This window comes from Bipolaris sorokiniana (genome assembly GCF_000338995.1).
Source record: "Bipolaris sorokiniana ND90Pr unplaced genomic scaffold COCSAscaffold_1, whole genome shotgun sequence".
NCBI classification, from domain to species: Eukaryota; Fungi; Ascomycota; class Dothideomycetes; order Pleosporales; family Pleosporaceae; genus Bipolaris; species Bipolaris sorokiniana.
Window position 1 is genome coordinate 1,851,406 of NW_006911895.1, and position 19,277 is coordinate 1,870,682.

The 19,277-nt window shown below is 51.7% G+C and overlaps 3 protein-coding genes across 3 annotated transcripts; all 3 read left to right on the forward strand.

Annotated features, from left to right (window-relative positions):
• Positions 1 to 12: 12 nt before the first annotated feature.
• On the forward strand, positions 13 to 2,050 carry COCSADRAFT_106380 (uncharacterized protein). Its single transcript, XM_007696710.1, has 2 exons — positions 13 to 1,712; positions 1,767 to 2,050. The coding sequence occupies exons 1-2, from the start codon at positions 125 to 127 to the stop codon at positions 1,802 to 1,804; spliced, it is 1,626 nt and encodes a 541-aa protein (XP_007694900.1). The 5' UTR covers positions 13 to 124; the 3' UTR covers positions 1,805 to 2,050.
• A 262-nt stretch (positions 2,051 to 2,312) lies between these two features.
• Positions 2,313 to 5,331, forward strand: COCSADRAFT_106384 (uncharacterized protein). Its single transcript, XM_007696711.1, has 2 exons — positions 2,313 to 3,561; positions 3,625 to 5,331. Exons 1-2 carry the CDS (start codon positions 2,422 to 2,424, stop codon positions 5,212 to 5,214), a joined length of 2,730 nt encoding a protein of 909 aa, XP_007694901.1. The 5' UTR covers positions 2,313 to 2,421; the 3' UTR covers positions 5,215 to 5,331.
• A 355-nt stretch (positions 5,332 to 5,686) lies between these two features.
• Positions 5,687 to 19,113, forward strand: COCSADRAFT_186482 (uncharacterized protein). Its single transcript, XM_007696712.1, has 3 exons — positions 5,687 to 6,123; positions 6,178 to 18,443; positions 18,494 to 19,113. Exons 1-3 carry the CDS (start codon positions 5,826 to 5,828, stop codon positions 18,944 to 18,946), a joined length of 13,017 nt encoding a protein of 4,338 aa, XP_007694902.1. The 5' UTR covers positions 5,687 to 5,825; the 3' UTR covers positions 18,947 to 19,113.
• The last annotated feature ends 164 nt before the right edge of the window (positions 19,114 to 19,277 follow it).

Consider the following 19,277-nt stretch of genomic DNA (forward strand, 5'->3'; position numbering starts at 1 on the left):
TCCTGCGCCTGGTTTCCCTCCCTAGATACCCCGTCTTCTTTCTTTCAACTTTTTTTCTTCTTCTCGTCAACACTTTCTTTCATACTCAAATTACACGCTTTTCAAGTGTACGTCTTCTTTCAAAATGGCGACCGACAACTCCGACCCAATTCCTCCCCACAAGACGTTCGATACCATCTTGGTTCTCGACTTTGGCTCACAGTACACACATTTGATCACACGCCGACTCCGTGAGCTCAACATCTACTCTGAGATGCTGCCATGCACCACTAAAATTGCCGATCTTCCTTTCACACCAAAGGGTATCATCCTCTCCGGTGGCCCATACTCAGTCTATGAGGAAGGCGCACCCCACGTCGACCACGCCGTCTTTGATCTCGGCGTCCCAATTTTGGGCATATGCTATGGACTACAAGAGATGGCATGGCACTTTGGCAAGAACGCCGGAGTAGCCGCAGGCGAGAAGAGGGAATATGGACATGCAAACCTCAAGGTTGAGAACCACGGCGGACACATGGACGAGCTATTCAAGGACTTGGGAAACGACCTCGAGGTCTGGATGAGTCACGGCGACAAGCTCAGCCATATGCCCGAGGGCTTTGTGACTGTTGCGACTACGAACAATGCGCCATTTGCAGGCATTGCGCACACGACTAGCAAGTACTACGGCATTCAGTTCCACCCTGAAGTCACACACACAAAGAAGGGAACCACGGTATTGAAGAACTTTGCCGTCGATATCTGCCAAGCGAGCACAAATTGGACCATGAGCAAATTTGTCGACCAGGAGATTACGCGCATCAGGAAGCTCGTAGGCGACAAAGGGCAAGTCATTGGCGCCGTCAGTGGTGGCGTCGATTCGACCGTTGCCGCTAAGCTGATGAAGGAGGCTATCGGTGATCGCTTCCACGCCGTCATGGTCGACAATGGTGTACTGCGACTCAACGAGGCTGTACAGGTCAAGAAGACTCTGGACGAAGGTCTGGGTATCAACCTTACAGTCATTGACGCATCCGACCTGTTCCTCGACCGCCTGAGGGGCGTGACCGATGACCCAGAAAAGAAGCGCAAGATTATTGGTAACACCTTCATTGAAGTGTTCCAGAAGCAAGCCGAGAAGATTAAGGCAGAGGCTCATGCATCCAGCGACGCTGGTGACATTGAATGGCTCCTCCAAGGCACCCTCTACCCTGACGTCATTGAATCTCTCTCGTTCAAGGGTCCCTCTCAGACTATCAAGACGCACCACAATGTCGGCGGTCTCCCCAAGGACATGAAGCTCAAGGTCATTGAGCCCCTCCGCGAGCTCTTCAAGGACGAGGTTCGCGAACTAGGCAAGGAGCTTGGCATCCCAGAGGATCTCGTCTGGCGCCACCCATTCCCTGGCCCAGGTATCGCCATCCGTATCTTGGGCGAAGTCACCCGCGAGCAGGTCCGCATCGCACGTGAGGCTGATCATATTTTTATTGAAGAAATCAAAGCCGCTGGTCTTTACAGGAACATCAGTCAAGCATTCGCGGCGCTTCTGCCTGTCAAGGCGGTTGGTGTTATGGGTGACAAGCGTGTGCACGACCAGGTGATTGCACTGAGGGCTGTCGAGACATCAGACTTCATGACGGCAGACTGGTATCCCTTTGATGGCGAGTTCCTTAAGAGGGTGAGCAGGAGGATTGTAAACGAGGTCAATGGCGTTTGCCGTGTGGTTTATGATAGTGAGTTCTTCTTTCGTCCTCATCAAGTAAAGAATATCTGCTAACTTTGACTAGTCACCAGCAAGCCTCCTGGTACCATTGAGATGGAGTAGGAGCCCTGTTTTTTTCGGCTCTGGTTGCTTTGCCAGAATATTTTGTACAGCATGGACACGTTTGGATAGGAAGATGACTGGATGTGGATACGAATAGACGATGGATGATAGACCAACCCTTTGATGATACCCTTGCATGACTACTATGAGGTAGTTGAATATGAATATTCTTTTCAATCATGTACCGAAGTGCTGCCGGATGGATTTGTTGATGTTGGAGGTGATTGTGATCTTATCAGTTGGTGGCAGAGATGGAGATCAATGCTAAAATCAGACAAACTTCGCACGTGTCATCTTCACATGCTTGTTGACAGGATCATTGAGTATACATGAGCGCGATGCGATAGATGGGATCAAAGCAAAAGAGGAAAATGGAAAAATCCCACACACATGAAGATACAATCTGCTCGATTGCGCATTCTGTGTAGGCTTGGCATGGCTGTGCAATGACAACATCGGACCCCCGAGACAGTGGGCGCTGGGTCAAGGTGCTGGACCCTTGCATAAGCCCAGGCGAGGCGAGCATTCTGTCTCGCAACGTCGTATCTTTAAACCCTCCTATACATTCATTCCCTTCTGCGCCGACACGAAGAATCAGGACGAACTACGAGAATGCGATGAATGGGACCGGATTCACTGGCGAACGCGGCCATGTATCATCAGCCTCGCAGTCCTCCTCGCTCCATGTAGACTCGTCCTACTCACGGCCGGCTGGCCGACCACCCTCCACGCGCCGCCAATCGTCACGCCCAGGCCCAGCTTCGCACTCCAGCTCGTTTGCGCCCTCGCTGCGGCGCCGCACAACCAGCCACTCTCTGCTCTCCCTCGATGTAGGCGATGAGGACCCTGAGGCTGCAGAGAGCACGCATGCCGAGGCTGCGATTGTCGAGGAGATTGCTGAGATCAAGCGCTACGAGGACTTTACGACAATAGATTGGGTGCAGGATGCTGCGCGCGAACAGCTGAGGCGCAAGGCGCGGCAGCGGAAACGAGATAGTATTGGTGTGCGAAAGGATGGTGGTGTCAATAAAGTATTTTTGGGCCGCGGAAGAGGCAAGTGGAGGAGAAAGATTGCAGAGATGTATGATGCGGGTCAAGCCTGGATTGTTGTTACGCTCGTAGGAGCGGCGATTGGGCTCAATGCTGCCTGCTTGAATATCGTGACTGAGTGGCTGAGCGACATCAAACTGGGACATTGCACCACGGCTTTTTACCTCAACGAGCATTTCTGCTGTTGGGGCGCTGAGGGAGGATGTCCCGAGTGGAAACACTGGACGGGGTTCTGGCCTGCGAATTACTTTCTTTACATCCTTTTCGCAGCGCTCTTCTCCTTTACGTCTGCGAGGCTGGTCAAGAGCTTCGCGCCTTATGCGGCGGGATCTGGTATCTCGGAGATGAAGTGCATCATTGCGGGATTCGTCATGAAGGGCTTCCTGGGCTTCACGACGCTCTCTATCAAGTCGATTGGGCTGCCTCTAGCCATTGGCTCGGGCTTGTCGGTCGGCAAGGAGGGACCCAGTGTGCACTATGCTGTCTGCACTGGAAATGTGATTAGTAGGTTCTTCGACAAGTACAAGAGGAATGCGGCCAAGACTAGGGAGATTCTGAGCGCAAGTGCTGCGGCGGGTGTCGGCGTGGCATTTGGAAGTCCCATTGGAGGCGTACTGTTCAGCTTGGAAGAGATGAGCAATCAGTTTCCGCTCAAGACGCTCTGGAGGAGCTACTTTTGTGCTTTGGTTGCTACGGCTGTCCTCTCTGTAAGCAACCCTTGTTTTGTCCCTATCCTGTCAGAAAAACAAGACTGACTGAAGCTGCTATAGGCCATGAACCCCTTCCGTACCGGCCAGCTGGTCATGTTCAACGTCTCATACGATCGTTCCTGGCACTTTTTCGAGATTGTCTTCTACCTCATCATCGGCGTTTTTGGCGGTCTCTATGGCGCCTTTGTCATCAAGTGGAATCTCAAGATGCAGGTCTTTCGCAAAAAGTACCTTGCTGCGTACCCTATTACTGAGGCTGTCACCCTGGCCGTCATCACGGGTGTTATATGTTACCCCAACATGTTTCTGCGCATCGACATGACGGAGAGTATGGAGATTTTGTTTCGAGAGTGCAAGCAGGGCAAGGACTACGACAGGTTGTGTGATGCTGCACAGAGGTGGCATAATGTCGCAACGCTTGCTATTGCAACGACCATCAGAACCTTGCTGGTCATCATATCGTTCGGATGCAAGGTACCAGCCGGTATCTTTGTGCCCAGTATGGCGATTGGCGCGGCGTTTGGCCGTATGGTGGGCATCTGTGTACAGGTCCTTCACGAATCCTTTCCTACTTCAGCATTCTTTTCGGCTTGTGGACCAGATGGACCATGCATCACACCGGGCACATATGCTTTCCTTGGAGCCGCCGCATCACTGAGTGGCATCATGCACATTACCGTTTCGGTGGTTGTCATCATGTTTGAGATTACAGGCGCGTTGACATATATCCTGCCAACCATGATTGTGGTCGGTGTGACAAAAGCAGTGAGCGAGCGGTTCGGACACGGGGGCATCGCAGATCGCATGATCTATCTCAACGGCTACCCGTTCTTGGATAGCAAAGAAGAGCACACTTTTGGTGTGCCAGTCTCTCAGGTCATGGAGAGCCGCATCGTGTGCATATCGGCTACCGGGATGAAGCTACGACATATGGAGCGCCTTATGAATGAGAACAAATACCAAGGTTACCCTATTGTCGAAGACCTGACGACGAAGACGCTGGTCGGATATATTGGGCGCACAGAGCTACGGTATGCCATTGAGCGTGCAAAGATAGAGCAACACGCTCCACCACACGCCAAGTGTTATTTCACACATCCATCTGCGTCTGCTCAGAGCACCATGCAAACACATGGGGGAGCTGGAGCGTCACCGAATACGACGTTTGAGTCTATTCCTGGTACCTCGTCGCAGACCAATCTCGACTTTACACGATTTGCTGATCCCACTCCGCTGTCCGTCCATCCCCGTCTGCCCCTGGAGACGGTCATGGAAATCTTCAAAAAGGTAGGACCGCGAGTTATCTTGGTTGAGTATCGTGGCCAGCTCACCGGTCTCATTACTATCAAAGACTGCCTGAAATACCAATTCAAGGTCGAGGCGGGGCATGGTAGTACTGGTGGTACCAATGGTGACGAGGGTATGGAGAGACTGGCGGCATTTGGAAAGCGTATAATCAATTGGGGACGGAGAAAAGTAGGGATGAAGGAAGTTGGCGAGTTGAGGCTTGCTAGTCCGATGCCTGAGCAAGGGACGGGGGAGAGGCACGGTGAAGCTTTTGCTATTGGCGCGGATGATGAGGAGAGCGACGATGACAGTGAGGACCAGGGCACGGAACTTGATGATAGGAGGGCTGATAGGAGTAGATAGTCAATGTTCTTACCAAGAAAGCTAATGCCGCGCCAATGATGGATGCTCTCTTTTTTGTGGTAGCCCGGCCGGCGTACTATGGCGGTGTTAGAGATTGAATTGGAGGAGCGGGAAGGCTAGTTGGAAAAAGTGGGCCTGTCAACGTCGCACTTTCACGTGGAGAGTTGTTACTTGCTGCTCTAGCCGTGGTCGTGTCTGGCATGTCAGAGTCGTCAAAGACATACTGACAGGACAACAGGAGTAACCAAGACAACACTAACCGCCCAAAATACGTGCCAAGTGCGAGTAGAATAATCGTATGTTCTTGTGCACCCATTGCCTGTGCCAGACATGGAGGGACGAATCAACAGGCGGGGTTGTGCGGCTGCAGGGGCGGCGGTGACACTAGGCAGGCAGGGTAAGCGTGTGACGACCGTGCGCGCGTACTTCGCGTACGCCTACTGTGAATTATCAGACCGACAACGCATCATCACCACCACCCGGTCGCCTCCCCAAGCGCCCCTTTGCAACCAGTAATTGCCCCCTCCAAACCATCGTTCCCTCACTACCCCGCCCTCCGAGCGCGGAGCCACATGTCTCCCTAGCGACCGAGACCCGACCAACACTTGACCATGGAGGGACCATTGAACCCAGGGGCCCCGAATGGCAATGGCAGCATACGCACTCCCAGCCCCTCACCGCCCTCGATAGATCCCCAGCTGATTGTCGACCACCTGGAGAAAGTGCTCGATGTCAGCTTGGGTGCATCCAAGGAGGACCTGTATGCCACTGGCAGTCTGCTGTCGTCGGCCAAACTACCGGATACACTGCAACGATGCGGCCGCTTTGCCTCTGAGGGGCAATCGGTGTTGTATGTAGTCAAGGACCGAGCAGATGAGGCTCGCATCGATGGCATGGACGGCGCGAATAGCAAGTTCCACTCTACTGCGGAGGATGGAGCATCCACACTGACCAAAAGTACAGGCGCCACCCAGCACTTTACATACACCCTCTCGAGTGAGATCACGGCTTCTCCCACTTGCGCCGCATTTGTTGTTATTTCCAAGCGACCGATACCCATAGACCCCGCGATACCCCTTAGCCAACAGGTCCTTATCCAGACCCTGCCCGGCTTTATACTTTCTAATAACGCTTCTTCGCCCGACGGCACGCCCTACGAATTCCTCCGTTCGCTCATTCAGTCTGCCGTCGAGCCCTACTTCGACACGTACACAAAAAGCCAGCGTGACTTGGCGGGAAAATACAGCAAGGGTGACAATGATGCGAGGACGGGCATTTCGGCAACGAGGAAGAAGATTGCAGAGTTGGCTGTGAGCTTGGGCAATCTTGAGCAGAATGTCGAGATTCCAGAACTGCTTCTGCCTCTGCATCCACTCATCCAGAGTGCTTTGGACGAGGCCAATCAGCGCGGTGTGAAGCCCTCCCCAGAGCTCATCCCCGCTGCCATTGTGCAGGACAGTAGTTTTCTCAACGGATTGCAGGCGACAGTCAATGGATGGATCAAGTCGATACAGACCATTACAAAAACTTCTCGCGACGTATCGACTGGAACAGCTGCGCAGGAGATCAACTTCTGGATTTCCATGGAATCAAGGCTACATGATATCGAGACGCAGCTTGGAAGCCCCGGTGTCAGGCTCACACTGGACGTGTTGAAAAATGCAAAGCGTTTCCAAGCGACTGTCAGTTTCAGCGCAGACACTGGCTTGAAGGAGAGTACGGATCTCGTGCAAAAGTACAATCAGCTTATGCGCGAATTCCCGCTCGATCAGCTGCTGTCTTCAACTTCACTCCAGGCAGTTCAGGAAGCAATTCAATCCATCTTCAGCCATATGAACAAGAAACTCCGCATTTGCCCCTACCCTGTTCGTCGCGCCCTGCCCCTCGTAGAGGCGATTTCTGGTGATCTCGACAAACAATTGCATAATCTGCTTCATGGCAAGACCCTCATGCACATGGATTATCCCGAGTTCCAGGCCATTATGGCGGTTGCTGAGAGCATCTGGCGCACTTGGGAGGAGAATGTCAAGGAGTTCACCAACGTTGCACGTGAAGTGACGAGGCGAAGGAATGAGAAGTTTATCCCCATTAAGATTGCCGCGCGACACAAGGAGACGGAGGAGCGCATTCGGTACATCACTACTTTCCGCAAGAACCACGAGCAGCTGCAGCGAACCATCGTCAATGTGCTGGGATCCCAGTCGTCTCTGTCTGAAAGCGCGCCAGCGAAGGAGGCAGTCATTATCGAGGAGATTGGTGACGTGGACGCTGTCAAGGAGGTCAAGGAAGCATATGATGTTCTGAAAGATGTGGATGTTCTCGACGTGTCGCCCGAGGGCACGCGACTGTTTGAGCAAGCAGAGCAAAAGTACAACGAGCGTACGTCGCGTGTTGAGAACTCCATCATCGCTAGGCTGAGGGATCGCCTTGGTACCGCCAAGACGGCGAGTGAGATGTTCCGCGTCTTCTCCAAGTTCAACCCGCTGTTTGTCCGACCAAAGATTCGGGGTGCCATCTCCGAGTACCAGACGCAGCTCATTGAGAATGTCAAACAAGACATCTTGGCCCTTCATGAGCGCTTCAAGCGACAGTATGGTAACTCCGAAGCTCACGCCATGGCACAGCTTCGCGATTTCCCTCCCGTATCTGGCGCTGTCATCTGGGCTCGTCAGATTGAAACCCAACTGGAGACTTATATGGGCAAGGTTGAAGATATTCTCGGAAAAGACTGGGCGCTCCATGCGGAAGGTCAGAAGCTTCAGGCTGAAAGTAGTATGTTCAAGAAGAAGCTCGACACTAGACCCATCTTTGAGTCGTGGCTCCAGGAGGTTGCGAGGAGAAAGCTATCCATCTCTGGACGACTTTTCCTTGTCAACAGGAACCGCGCTGCCGGCAACATCCTTGAGCTGAATGTCAACTTTGATGCGCAAGTCATTGCGCTTTTCAAGGAGGTTCGCAACCTGACATGGCGCGGTTATCAGGTCCCACACGGCATCAACAACATTTCAAAGGAGGCGAAGCGTGTCTATCCTTATGCAGTCAGCCTTATGGAGAGTGTCCGTACATACACTCAGACTGTGCGCTCAATCACTGAGATGGGCAGTGTTGCTCTGCTCCTCAACAACTATGTAAACGATGTTCAAGCATTAGTTGGCAAGGGTGTACCGCTCAAGTGGGAGTCTTTCGTTCACGCCTATGACCTCCATGTTCGACAGTCTGGATTCCCCGTCGGTGGTGGCAGTGTTCGCAGCGAGAGCAAGCACGTCCAGTTTGTCCGCGACTTTGCTGCGGCGACATCCCTGCTTCAGCTAAAGGTCGCTACTTTGGTGAACATCAATGCTGCAGTCGAGAAGGCACTGAAGGATCTAGAAACATGCTCGTACACCAAGGACGCGTTCCAACAGAATCTTGAGACTATTCAAAAGTCTATCGATCAGCTTAACCTTGAGAACTACGCCAACCTTGCTTCTTGGGTCTCCGACATGAATGCCCGCATCGAGTCTATCTTGCTGGTCCGACTCAGCAGGGCTATTGCTTTGTGGATTGAGATCTTCAACAACATCGATGAAGAGAATCAAGACCGCCGTCCAGTCAGCGAGCCTGCTTCTACGGAGATCCCAGAGGTGAAGCCGACTTTGGCTCGGTTGACGCTCGAGATTACCATGCGGAATCAGGTCATTTACCTCAGCCCTCCTGTGGAGTACGCTCGAGCAAGCTGGCTTGAGCAGCTTCAACAATGGCTCGCCATTGTTTGCACTCTCCAAAAGATCAAGGCTTCGCGATATGAAATCAGACTTGAAGCAACTAACGATACTTCAGTCAATCAGTTCTCCGACCTACCAAGCCGATGCACTGATTCCCTTATTGAGGTTTATGGTGCTGTGGAGGGAAAGCTCCGCGACATTTCTTCTTACGTCGATGAGTGGCTCCAATTCCAGTCTCTGTGGGATCTGCAGTCCGACCACGTCTATGACATCCTTGGTGAGGATCTCTCTCGATGGTTGCAACTTCTCCAGGAGATTCGCAAGACTCGTGCCACCTTTGACAACTCAGACATCAGCCGCCAGTTTGGCTATGTTACAGTCGACTACGAGCAAGTGCAGGTCAAGGTCAACGCCAAGTATGATCAGTGGCAACAAGAGATACTTACCAAGTTTGCCAGCAGGCTTGGTCAGCGCATGAACGACGTTTATGTGCAGATCGAGAAGGCTCGCAAGGACCTTGAGATGCAGACACTTGAGGCGTCCTCAACCGCTCAGGCTGTCTCCTTCATCACCACTGTCCAGCAGTGCAAGAGAAAGGTCATGGAGTGGGAACCAGAGATTTCTACATTCCGTCAGGGTCAAGCTACGTTAGCTCGCCAGCGCTACCAGTTCCCATCGGATTGGCTGCAGATGGAGCAAATCGACCACGAATGGCAGACGCTGAATGAGGTCTTGGAGAGGAAGACGAAGATCGCGAATGACCAAGCTGACGCATTGAGAGCTAAGATCGCTGCGGAAGACAAGGTCGTCAACCAAAAGATCGTTGACATCACTGGAGAGTGGGCTGAGGAGAAGCCTGTGGCTGGCAATCTTGCACCTGCGGATGCTTCAGCTATTTTGGCCAAATTTGACCAGAAGCTCAGCCAACTTCAGAATGAGTCTAGCAATATCTCGAAAGCCAAGGAGGCTCTTGGCTTGCCACCTTCTCCAGAGAATGCACTTGAGACTCTGCTGGAAGAAGTACAAGATTTTAAGTCGGTCTGGTCTGCACTTGGCACAATCTGGGCCAGCATTGATGATCTTCGCGAGGTCCTGTGGACTAGCATCCAGCCTCGCAAACTGCGACAAAACCTTGACAACCTGCTCAAGATGACTAAAGATATGCCTAGCCGCATGCGACAATACCAGGCTTTCGAGTATGTTCAGACCACCCTCAAGCAGCTGCTCAAGGAGAACGCAATCCTAGCAGAGTTGCGCTCCGATGCTGTGAAGGAGCGCCACTGGACAAGGATTTTCAAGAACCTGAGGCCTCACAAGCGATACTCTGCTATTTCCATGACTCTCGGCGATGTCTGGGACCTCAAGCTCGGCCCTAGCGAAAAGATTATCCGCGATGTCATCACTCAAGCCGCAGGTGAAATGGCGCTCGAAGAATTTTTGAAGCAGGTCCGCGAGACCTGGCAAAACTACGCTTTGGAACTTGTCAATTACCAGAACAAGTGTCGTCTCATCAGGGGTTGGGACGACCTGTTTGCCAAGTGCAGTGAGAATCTCAACTCCCTTCAAGCTATGCGACATTCACCCTACTACAAAGAGTTTGAGGAGGAGGCGTCGTCTTGGGAAGACAAGCTAAACCGTGTGCATGTCCTTTTCGATGTCTGGATCGATGTACAGCGCCAGTGGGTTTACCTTGAGGGTGTCTTTACAGGCAACGCTGATATCAAGCACCTGCTTCCCATGGAGTCAGCTCGTTTCCAGAACATCAACTCTGAGTTCTTGTCGGTTATGAAGAAGGTTTCGCGCCAGCCCTTTGTACTCGAAGTTCTCAACATTTCTGGAGTACAAAAGTCGCTTGAGCGCCTTGCTGAGCTTCTTAACAAGATTCAAAAGGCGCTCGGAGAGTACCTTGAGCGCGAGCGTGTTTCGTTCCCTCGCTTCTACTTTGTTGGTGACGAAGATTTGCTAGAGATTATCGGTAACAGCAACGACGTTCTGCGTATTGCTAAACACCTACGGAAGATGTTTGCTGGTATTTCTGGACTTATCACTGATGAGGATGGAGTCATTCAAGGGTTCACTTCCAAGGAAGGAGAGGAGGTCCAACTTCGAAAGGAGATCTCGCTCGTCAAAACACCCCGGATCAACGAATGGCTTGGTGCTCTAGAAGCCAACATGAAGACCACTCTGGCTGAGCTTACGTATGAGGCCTACGAAGAGTTTGCTCAACTCGCCGAGCCTGATACAATGGATTCGGACGCTTTCATGGAGTACATTGCCAAGTACCCTGCTCAAGTTGTCGTTCTGGGAACACAGATTGCCTGGACTCACGCTGTGGAGAGGTCGCTTACCGAAGAGGGAACTACCTTGCCCAAGCTCTACGAGAAGCAAGTCAATGTTCTCAAGCTGCTCGCTACCGCTGTCTTGGGCGACCTTGAACCCATTCAGCGCCGCAAGTGCGAGGATCTTATCACCGAGTTCGTCCATCAGCGCGATGTCATCCACAGGCTAGACAAGGTTGGCGCACGCTCGCCAACACACCACATGTGGTTACTTTGCATGCGATATGTATACGAGCCTGGCAATGATCTGCTCCAGCGACTGAGGATCAAGATGGCAAACGCTGTTCTCGACTACGGTTTCGAATACTTGGGTGTCACTGATCGCCTTGTGCGCACGCCTCTTACCGACCGCTGTTTCCTTACTCTTACTCAAGCGCTTTGTCAACGACTTGGTGGCTCTCCATATGGTCCAGCTGGTACCGGTAAGACTGAATCAGTCAAGGCTCTTGGTGTGCAGCTTGGACGATTCACTCTAGTCTTCTGCTGTGACGACACATTCGATTTCCAGGCCATGGGTCGTATCTTCCTTGGTATCTGCCAGGTTGGTGCTTGGGGATGTTTCGACGAGTTCAACCGTCTAGAAGAGCGTATTCTCTCAGCTGTGTCTCAACAGATCCAGAACATTCAACTCGGTCTCAAGAAGGGCGCCGAGGATGAAAAATCACAGATTGAACTTATTGGCCGCCAGCTGACGGTTAACGGTAACACGGGAGTATTCATCACCATGAATCCTGGCTATGCAGGTCGTTCGAACTTGCCCGACAATCTCAAGAAGCTCTTCCGAAGCGTTGCTATGTCCAAGCCTGACAAGGAGCTTATCGCTGAAGTTATGTTGTACTCCCAGGGTTTCTCCCAAGCCAAAGAGCTGTCGAAGCAAGTTGTACCATTCTTCGACATGTGCTCGTCAGGACTCTCCAAGCAGGCTCATTACGACTTTGGTCTCCGTGCGCTCAAGAGTGTGCTTGTTAGCTCTGGTGGGCTGAAGCGTGCTCGCCTCGCTCATCAACAAGAGACTACAACAGTGGACGAAGAAGGCATGGAGCCCCAGATTATCATTCAGAGTTTACGCGAGACCATAGCACCAAAGCTCATCCGTTCTGATGTCGAGCTTATGATGGCTATCCAGGAAGAGTCGTTCCCTGGTGTTCAGTACATTCCTGCTCCTCTCGACAAGCTGACTAAAGCGATCCACAAGTGCGCTGCCGAGTCTAAGCTTGTTGTCAGTGACGCATGGATGACAAAGATTGTCCAACTGTACCAGATTCAAAAGCTGCACCACGGTGTCATGATGGTCGGATCTTCCGGTTCTGGAAAGTCCGCTGCTTGGAGGACTCTTCTCTCCGCTCTCCAGGCTGTAGAGGGCGTTGAGGGTGTTTGCCACGTTATTGACCCTAAGGTCATGTCCAAGGAGCAGCTTTACGGAACGCTCGACAGCACAACGCGCGAGTGGACAGACGGTCTTTTCACTAGCATCTTGCGTAAGATCGTAGACAACCTGCGTGGCGAAGACAGCAAGCGTCACTGGATCGTATTCGACGGTGATGTTGATCCCGAATGGGTTGAGAACTTGAACTCCGTACTCGATGACAACAAGCTTCTTACGCTGCCTAACGGAGAGCGTCTCAACCTTCCGTCCAACGTCCGCATCATGTTTGAAGTCGAGACTCTCAAGTACGCTACGCTTGCTACAGTCTCTCGTTGCGGTATGGTCTGGTTCAGTGACGACACTGTTGAGGTAGACATGATGATCAAGAACTATATTGAGCATCTCAAGACCGTGCCATTTGAGGATATCGAAGACGATTCGGTTGCTCCTGGACAGATGTCACAGAAGACTCTCACTACACAAGGAGTCATCGCTGACTTCCTGCACATCAAGCTTACTCAGGACCGCTTCATTGAAAAGGCTCTCAGCATGGCCAGGAAATTCAAGCACATCATGGAGTACACCGATATTCGTGCGCTCAATACGCTGTTCTCGTTGCTCAATAAGGCGTGCCGCAATGTCCTTGAGTACAATGTGCAGCACCCAGACTTCTCTCTTGAAGACGACAAGATGGAGACATATCTCGCCAAGAAGCTGCTTGTTGCTCTGGTCTGGGCATTGGTTGGTGACTGTCCTCTCAGGGAGCGTAAAGAGTTTGGTGACCTTATCGCTGGTCTTACCGATGTCGAGCTTCCTACTCTCAACGAGTCCACTTCACTCATCGACTATGATGTCAAGCCTGACAGACCCGAATGGGACACATGGCAGAGCCAGGTACCCAACGTCGAAGTCAACACTCACTCTGTCACTCAGACAGATGTGGTCATTCCTACCCTCGATACTGTTCGCCACGAAGATGTTCTTTACTCCTGGCTCGCAGAGCACAAACCATTGCTGCTCTGTGGTCCTCCAGGTTCCGGAAAGACCATGACTTTGTTCAGCGCACTTCGAAAGCTTCCCAACATGCAGGTTGTGGGTCTTAACTTCTCCAGCGCGACCACACCGGATCTCCTTATCAAGACGTTCGAGCAGTACTGCGAGTACAAGAAGACTCTCAATGGTGTTCAGCTTACCCCTACCCAGGTTGGTCGTTGGCTGGTCATTTTCTGCGACGAGATCAACTTGCCCGCACCAGACAAGTATGGTACGCAGCGAGCCATTTCTTTCCTCAGGCAGCTTGTTGAGCATAATGGTTTCTGGAGGACTTCAGACAAGACCTGGGTCACTCTTGATCGCATCCAATTCGTTGGTGCTTGTAACCCTCCAACAGACGCCGGTCGTACGCCTATGGGTCTCCGATTCCTGCGCCACGCTCCGCTCATCATGGTCGATTATCCTGGAGAGCAATCACTTCTTCAAATTTACGGTACCTTCAACACTGCGGTGCTCAAGATCATTCCCACACTACGTGGTTATGCCGACGCCCTCACCAAGGCAATGGTTCAGCTCTACAGCGAGTCTCAGAAACGCTTTACGCCTGATATCCAACCTCATTATGTTTACTCACCTCGTGAGCTTACTCGATGGGTTCGTGGTATCTATGAAGCGCTTCGACCACTCGAAACTTTGCCTGTCGAGGGCCTTGTTAGGATCTGGGCACACGAAGCTTTGCGCTTGTTTCAGGATCGTCTTATCGCAGAAGAGGAGAGAAAATGGACCGAAGAGTGTGTCCACCGCGTTGCTACGGAGCACTTCCCCACGATCGATGAGGAGAAGGCTCTCGGAGGCCCCATTCTGTTCTCCAACTGGCTTTCTAAGAACTACGTGCCAGTTGAGCGTGAACAACTCCGCGAGTTCGTCAAGGCTCGACTACGTACTTTCTGCGAGGAAGAAGTCGACGTTCCTCTCATTCTGTTCAACGATGTGCTTGAGCACGTACTTCGCATCGATCGTGTCTTCCGTCAACCACAGGGTCATCTTATTCTCATCGGTGTTAGTGGATCTGGTAAGACCACTCTATCGCGTTTCGTCGCCTGGATGAACGGTTTGAGTGTCTACCAGATCAAGGTTCACGGCAAGTACTCAGGCGAAGATTTCGATGAAGACTTGCGTACTGTGCTCAGGCGCTGCGGTTGCAAGGGTGAGAAGATTTGCTTCATCATGGACGAAGCTAACGTCCTTGACTCTGGTTTCCTCGAACGCATGAACACACTTCTTGCCAACGCAGAGGTTCCTGGTTTGTTTGAGGGTGATGAGTACGCCTCTTTGCTTACCGCTATCAAGGAAGGTGCCCAGCGCCAGGGTATTATTCTCGACTCTCAGGACGAATTGTACAAGTGGTTCACGGAGCAGATTGTCAAGAACCTCCACGTTGTTTTCACCATGAACCCTCCAGAGGGAGGTCTGTCTTCAAAGGCCGCAACGAGTCCTGCACTTTTCAACCGTTGCGTGCTCAACTGGTTCGGAGACTGGTCCGATCAAGCACTTTACCAGGTCGGCTCCGAACTCACACAGTCTGTTGACTTGGATCGCACAAACTACATCGCACCTGATAGTATCCCTGTTGCCTACCGCGGACTTACTCTACCACCATCTCACAGGGAGAGCGTGGTTAATGCCATGGTCGCTGTACACCATTCGCTCCGAAGCAAAAACGCGAAGTTACAGAAGACGCAAAACCGCAAGATGTATCTCACACCACGACACTTCTTAGACTTTGTGGCACAATACGTCAAGCTATACAACGAGAAGCGCGAAGACCTGGAAGAACAGCAACGCCATCTTAACGTCGGTCTAGAGAAACTTCGCGAGACATTCGACAAGGTCAAGGAACTCCGAGCTAGCCTTGCAGAGAAACAGACACAGTTGACCAAGAAGGACGCTGAAGCAAACGAGAAGCTACAGCGCATGATTGCTGACCAAAATGAAGCAGAGCAGAAGAAGGCAGGATCGATCAAGATGCAAGCTAGACTTGCCAAGGACAAGGAAGAGATTCAAAAGCGACAAGAGGTGGTCAATAATGATTTGGCAGCAGCTGAACCCGCTGTCATTGAGGCACAGAAGAGTGTGCAGAACATTAAGCGCCAGCATCTTACCGAAGTCAGATCCATGCAGAACCCTCCCGCCGGTGTCAAGCTTGCGCTTGAAGCCGTGTGCACAATTCTTGGCCACAAGCCTGACAGCTGGAAGACCATTGTTTCCATCGTCAGGCGCGACGACTTTATCGCCAGTATCGTGACATTCGACAACGAGAGACAGATGACCGCTGCACACCGCAGGAAGATGCAGAACGAGTACCTTTCCAAGGAGGAGTTCACGTTCGAGAAGGTCAACCGCGCTTCCAAGGCTTGCGGTCCCCTCGTTCAATGGGTATCCGCGCAAGTCACCTACTCCGACATTCTCGATCGCGTTGGACCCCTACGTGCTGAGGTCGACAACTTGCAAGTTGAGTTGCAGAAGACGGAAGAGGGTGCCAAAGAAACCCAGATCCTTATCCAGAATCTTGAGGAGAGTATCGGACGTTACAAGACCGAGTACGCAGCCTTGATTAGCGAAACACAAGCCATCAAGACCGAAATGTCGACTGTCCAGTTCAAAGTTGACCGCAGTGTACGACTTCTTGACAGCTTGTCTTCTGAACGTACTCGATGGGAGGAGAGCAGCAAGTCGTTCGATTCTCAGATCGACACCATTGTCGGTGACGTTTTGGTTGCCGCGGCTTTCATTGCATATGCTGGTTACTACGACCAGCAATACCGAAAGGCACTTACCGAGGACTGGTATGATCATCTGAAGCAGTCTGGTATCAGCTTCAAGCCAACAAATCCATTTACGGAATACCTATCCACAGCTGACGATCGACTCAATTGGCAACACAACGGCCTGCCTGTCGACGACCTTTGTACTGAGAACGCTATCGTTCTGCAGCGTTTCAACCGTTACCCGCTCATCATCGATCCGTCTGGTAGGACTACCGAGTTCTTGCAGAATGAATGCAAGGAACGCCGCCTCACGGTCACCAGCTTCTTGGATGATTCGTTCACCAAGCAGCTCGAGAGTTCGCTGCGTTTCGGTAACCCGATCTTGATTCAAGATGCCGAACACCTGGACCCTATCCTCAATCATGTTCTCAACAAGGAGTACCAGAAGACCGGAGGTCGTGTCCTCATTCAGCTTGGCAAGCAAGAGATTGACTTTTCGCCGTCTTTCCGCTTGTACTTGTCTACTCGCGATCCTTCTGCCAACTTTGCCCCCGATATTTGCAGTCGTACTACCTTTGTAAACTTTACAGTCACGCAGAGCAGCTTGCAAACTCAAACACTCAATGAGGTTCTCAAGTCTGAGAGGCCTGATGTTGATGAGCGACGCTCTAATCTCATCAAGATGCAGGGAGAGTTTGCAGTCCACCTTCGTCAACTCGAGAAGCGATTGTTACAGGCTCTCAATGAGTCGCGCGGTAACATTCTCGACGACGACCGCGTCATCGAAACTCTCGAGACGCTCAAGAAGGAAGCCAAGGAAATCTCCGAGAAGGTCTCCGAGACCGCCGGCGTTATGACTGAGGTCGAGAATATCACAAAGGAGTACACTGTTGTTGCTCGTTCTTGCTCGGCGATCTTTGCTGTGCTGGAGCAACTTCACCACCTTAATCACTTTTACCAGTTCTCGCTTCAGTACTTTACGCAGATCTTCGAGACAGTGTTGCGCAAGATTCGCAACTCTTCCATCACTGGACATGCCGCCCGCATTGAGCAGATTGTTACTGAGCTCTTTGTCGACGCTTACCGCCGTACCTCGCTGTCCTTGCTCCAGAAGGACCGCGTTACGTTCGCCATGCTACTTGTACAAGCAGCACCCTACAAGATGGATAAGACACACATTGACCAGATTCTCGACCCTGATCTCAAGGGCATCGATGTGTCGACCGAAATGGACCGCAAAGCAGAAGCCATGGAGCGTGCAAGCAAGATTCCGATTTTCAAAGATGTCCTCGAGAAGATTGACGAGAGCGCCTGGGATGCATTCCTCAACGAAGAGATGGGAGAGCGACATGTGCCGCAGGCTTGGCCCGAAGATCTTACCAAGTTCGACCAGCTTCTGCGAGCTCTCATCCTCGTCAAGCTGTTCCGTGTTGACCGCTTTGTTCCTGCCGTGGAACGATTTGTTACCGAGGTCTTTGGCAAGGGTATTCTGGATGCAAGTGGTGACTTGGGTGACATTGTCAAGCAAGTCAACGCCGTCACCCCAGTTGCTCTCAGCTCCAGCCCTGGCTTCGACGCCAGTTACAAGGTCGACAACCTTGTCGAAAGAGAGCAAGTCAGCTGTTCCAACATTGCCATGGGTTCCAACGAAGGTGCTGCGGCAGCAGACAAGGCTATCGCTAACGCTGCCACTACTGGCAATTGGGTACTTGTCAAGAACGTCCATCTCACACCTCAGTGGCTGCAGTCACTCGAGAAGCGCCTTGAGGCACTCAAGCCCAACCCTGACTTCCGCCTGTTCCTTTCCATGGAGTCTAGTCCGAAGATTCCTGTCAACTTGCTTCGTGCATCGCGTGTTCTGTCATACGAGCAGCCTGCCGGTGTGCGCGCCAATATGAAGGACTCCTTGTCATCCTTGGCGGAGAAGGCAATCAAGCCACCTGTGGAGAAGGCCCGTGTCTATCTCCTATTGTCTTTCTTGCATGCAGTCATACAAGAACGTCTACGGTATGCGCCTACATTGGGATGGAAGGGCTTCTGGGAGTTCAACGATAGCGACGTAAGTACCCTTGTATATTTTTCTATCATGTATATACTAACCATATCCAGTACGAATGCTGCAGCTTCATCATCGACACATGGATCGACACCGTTGCCCAAGGTCGCTCCAACATTGCACCAACCAAGATCCCATGGGAGATGCTACGCTATCTCATCACGGAAATGTACGGTGGCAAGATCGACAACACGGAGGATTGGCACATCCTCTCATCTCTTGTCGACTCGTGTATGACTCCCGCGGCGTTTGAAGACAACTTCAAGATTGTCAAGGAGACGGAGCACAGTGAGGGTCTTGAGCTGCCTAGCTCGACTAGCTGGAAAGACTTTATGGGCTGGGTCAACGACCTACCTGAGCGCGAGCCGCCGACGTACTTGGGTCTCCCGGCCAATGCTGAGAAACTGCTGCTTGTGGGCCAGGCGAATGATATGGTGGGTGGATTGAAGAAGGTTGTGGAGATGTTGGATGAAGGTGAGCAGATTATGGCTGAGGCAGAGTCGTAGAGGGAGTGCTGGTGATAAGGCTCGTTATTTGTTTATGAAGGTGGTTTGAAATGTGGGTTGAGATGATATGGAGGGAATTCTTTTATTTTATTTTCAAACGGCGTATTGGGCGCGAGTACATCGTCTTTGGTAGTTACATTTATATACCCTTCTTCTCTTTTACCCATGTGTTGCTTTGTCACCTCATCTGGTGTGTTGTGGAGAGGGAAATTGAAACGCGCTCATGCATTGTAAACATGCGTTACGTTATTTTGCCATTTTCTACCCGTTATTGTTCGCCGACATATACCCACATGTCCCCAATGGATCAAATACGAGCAGGTTAATTAGA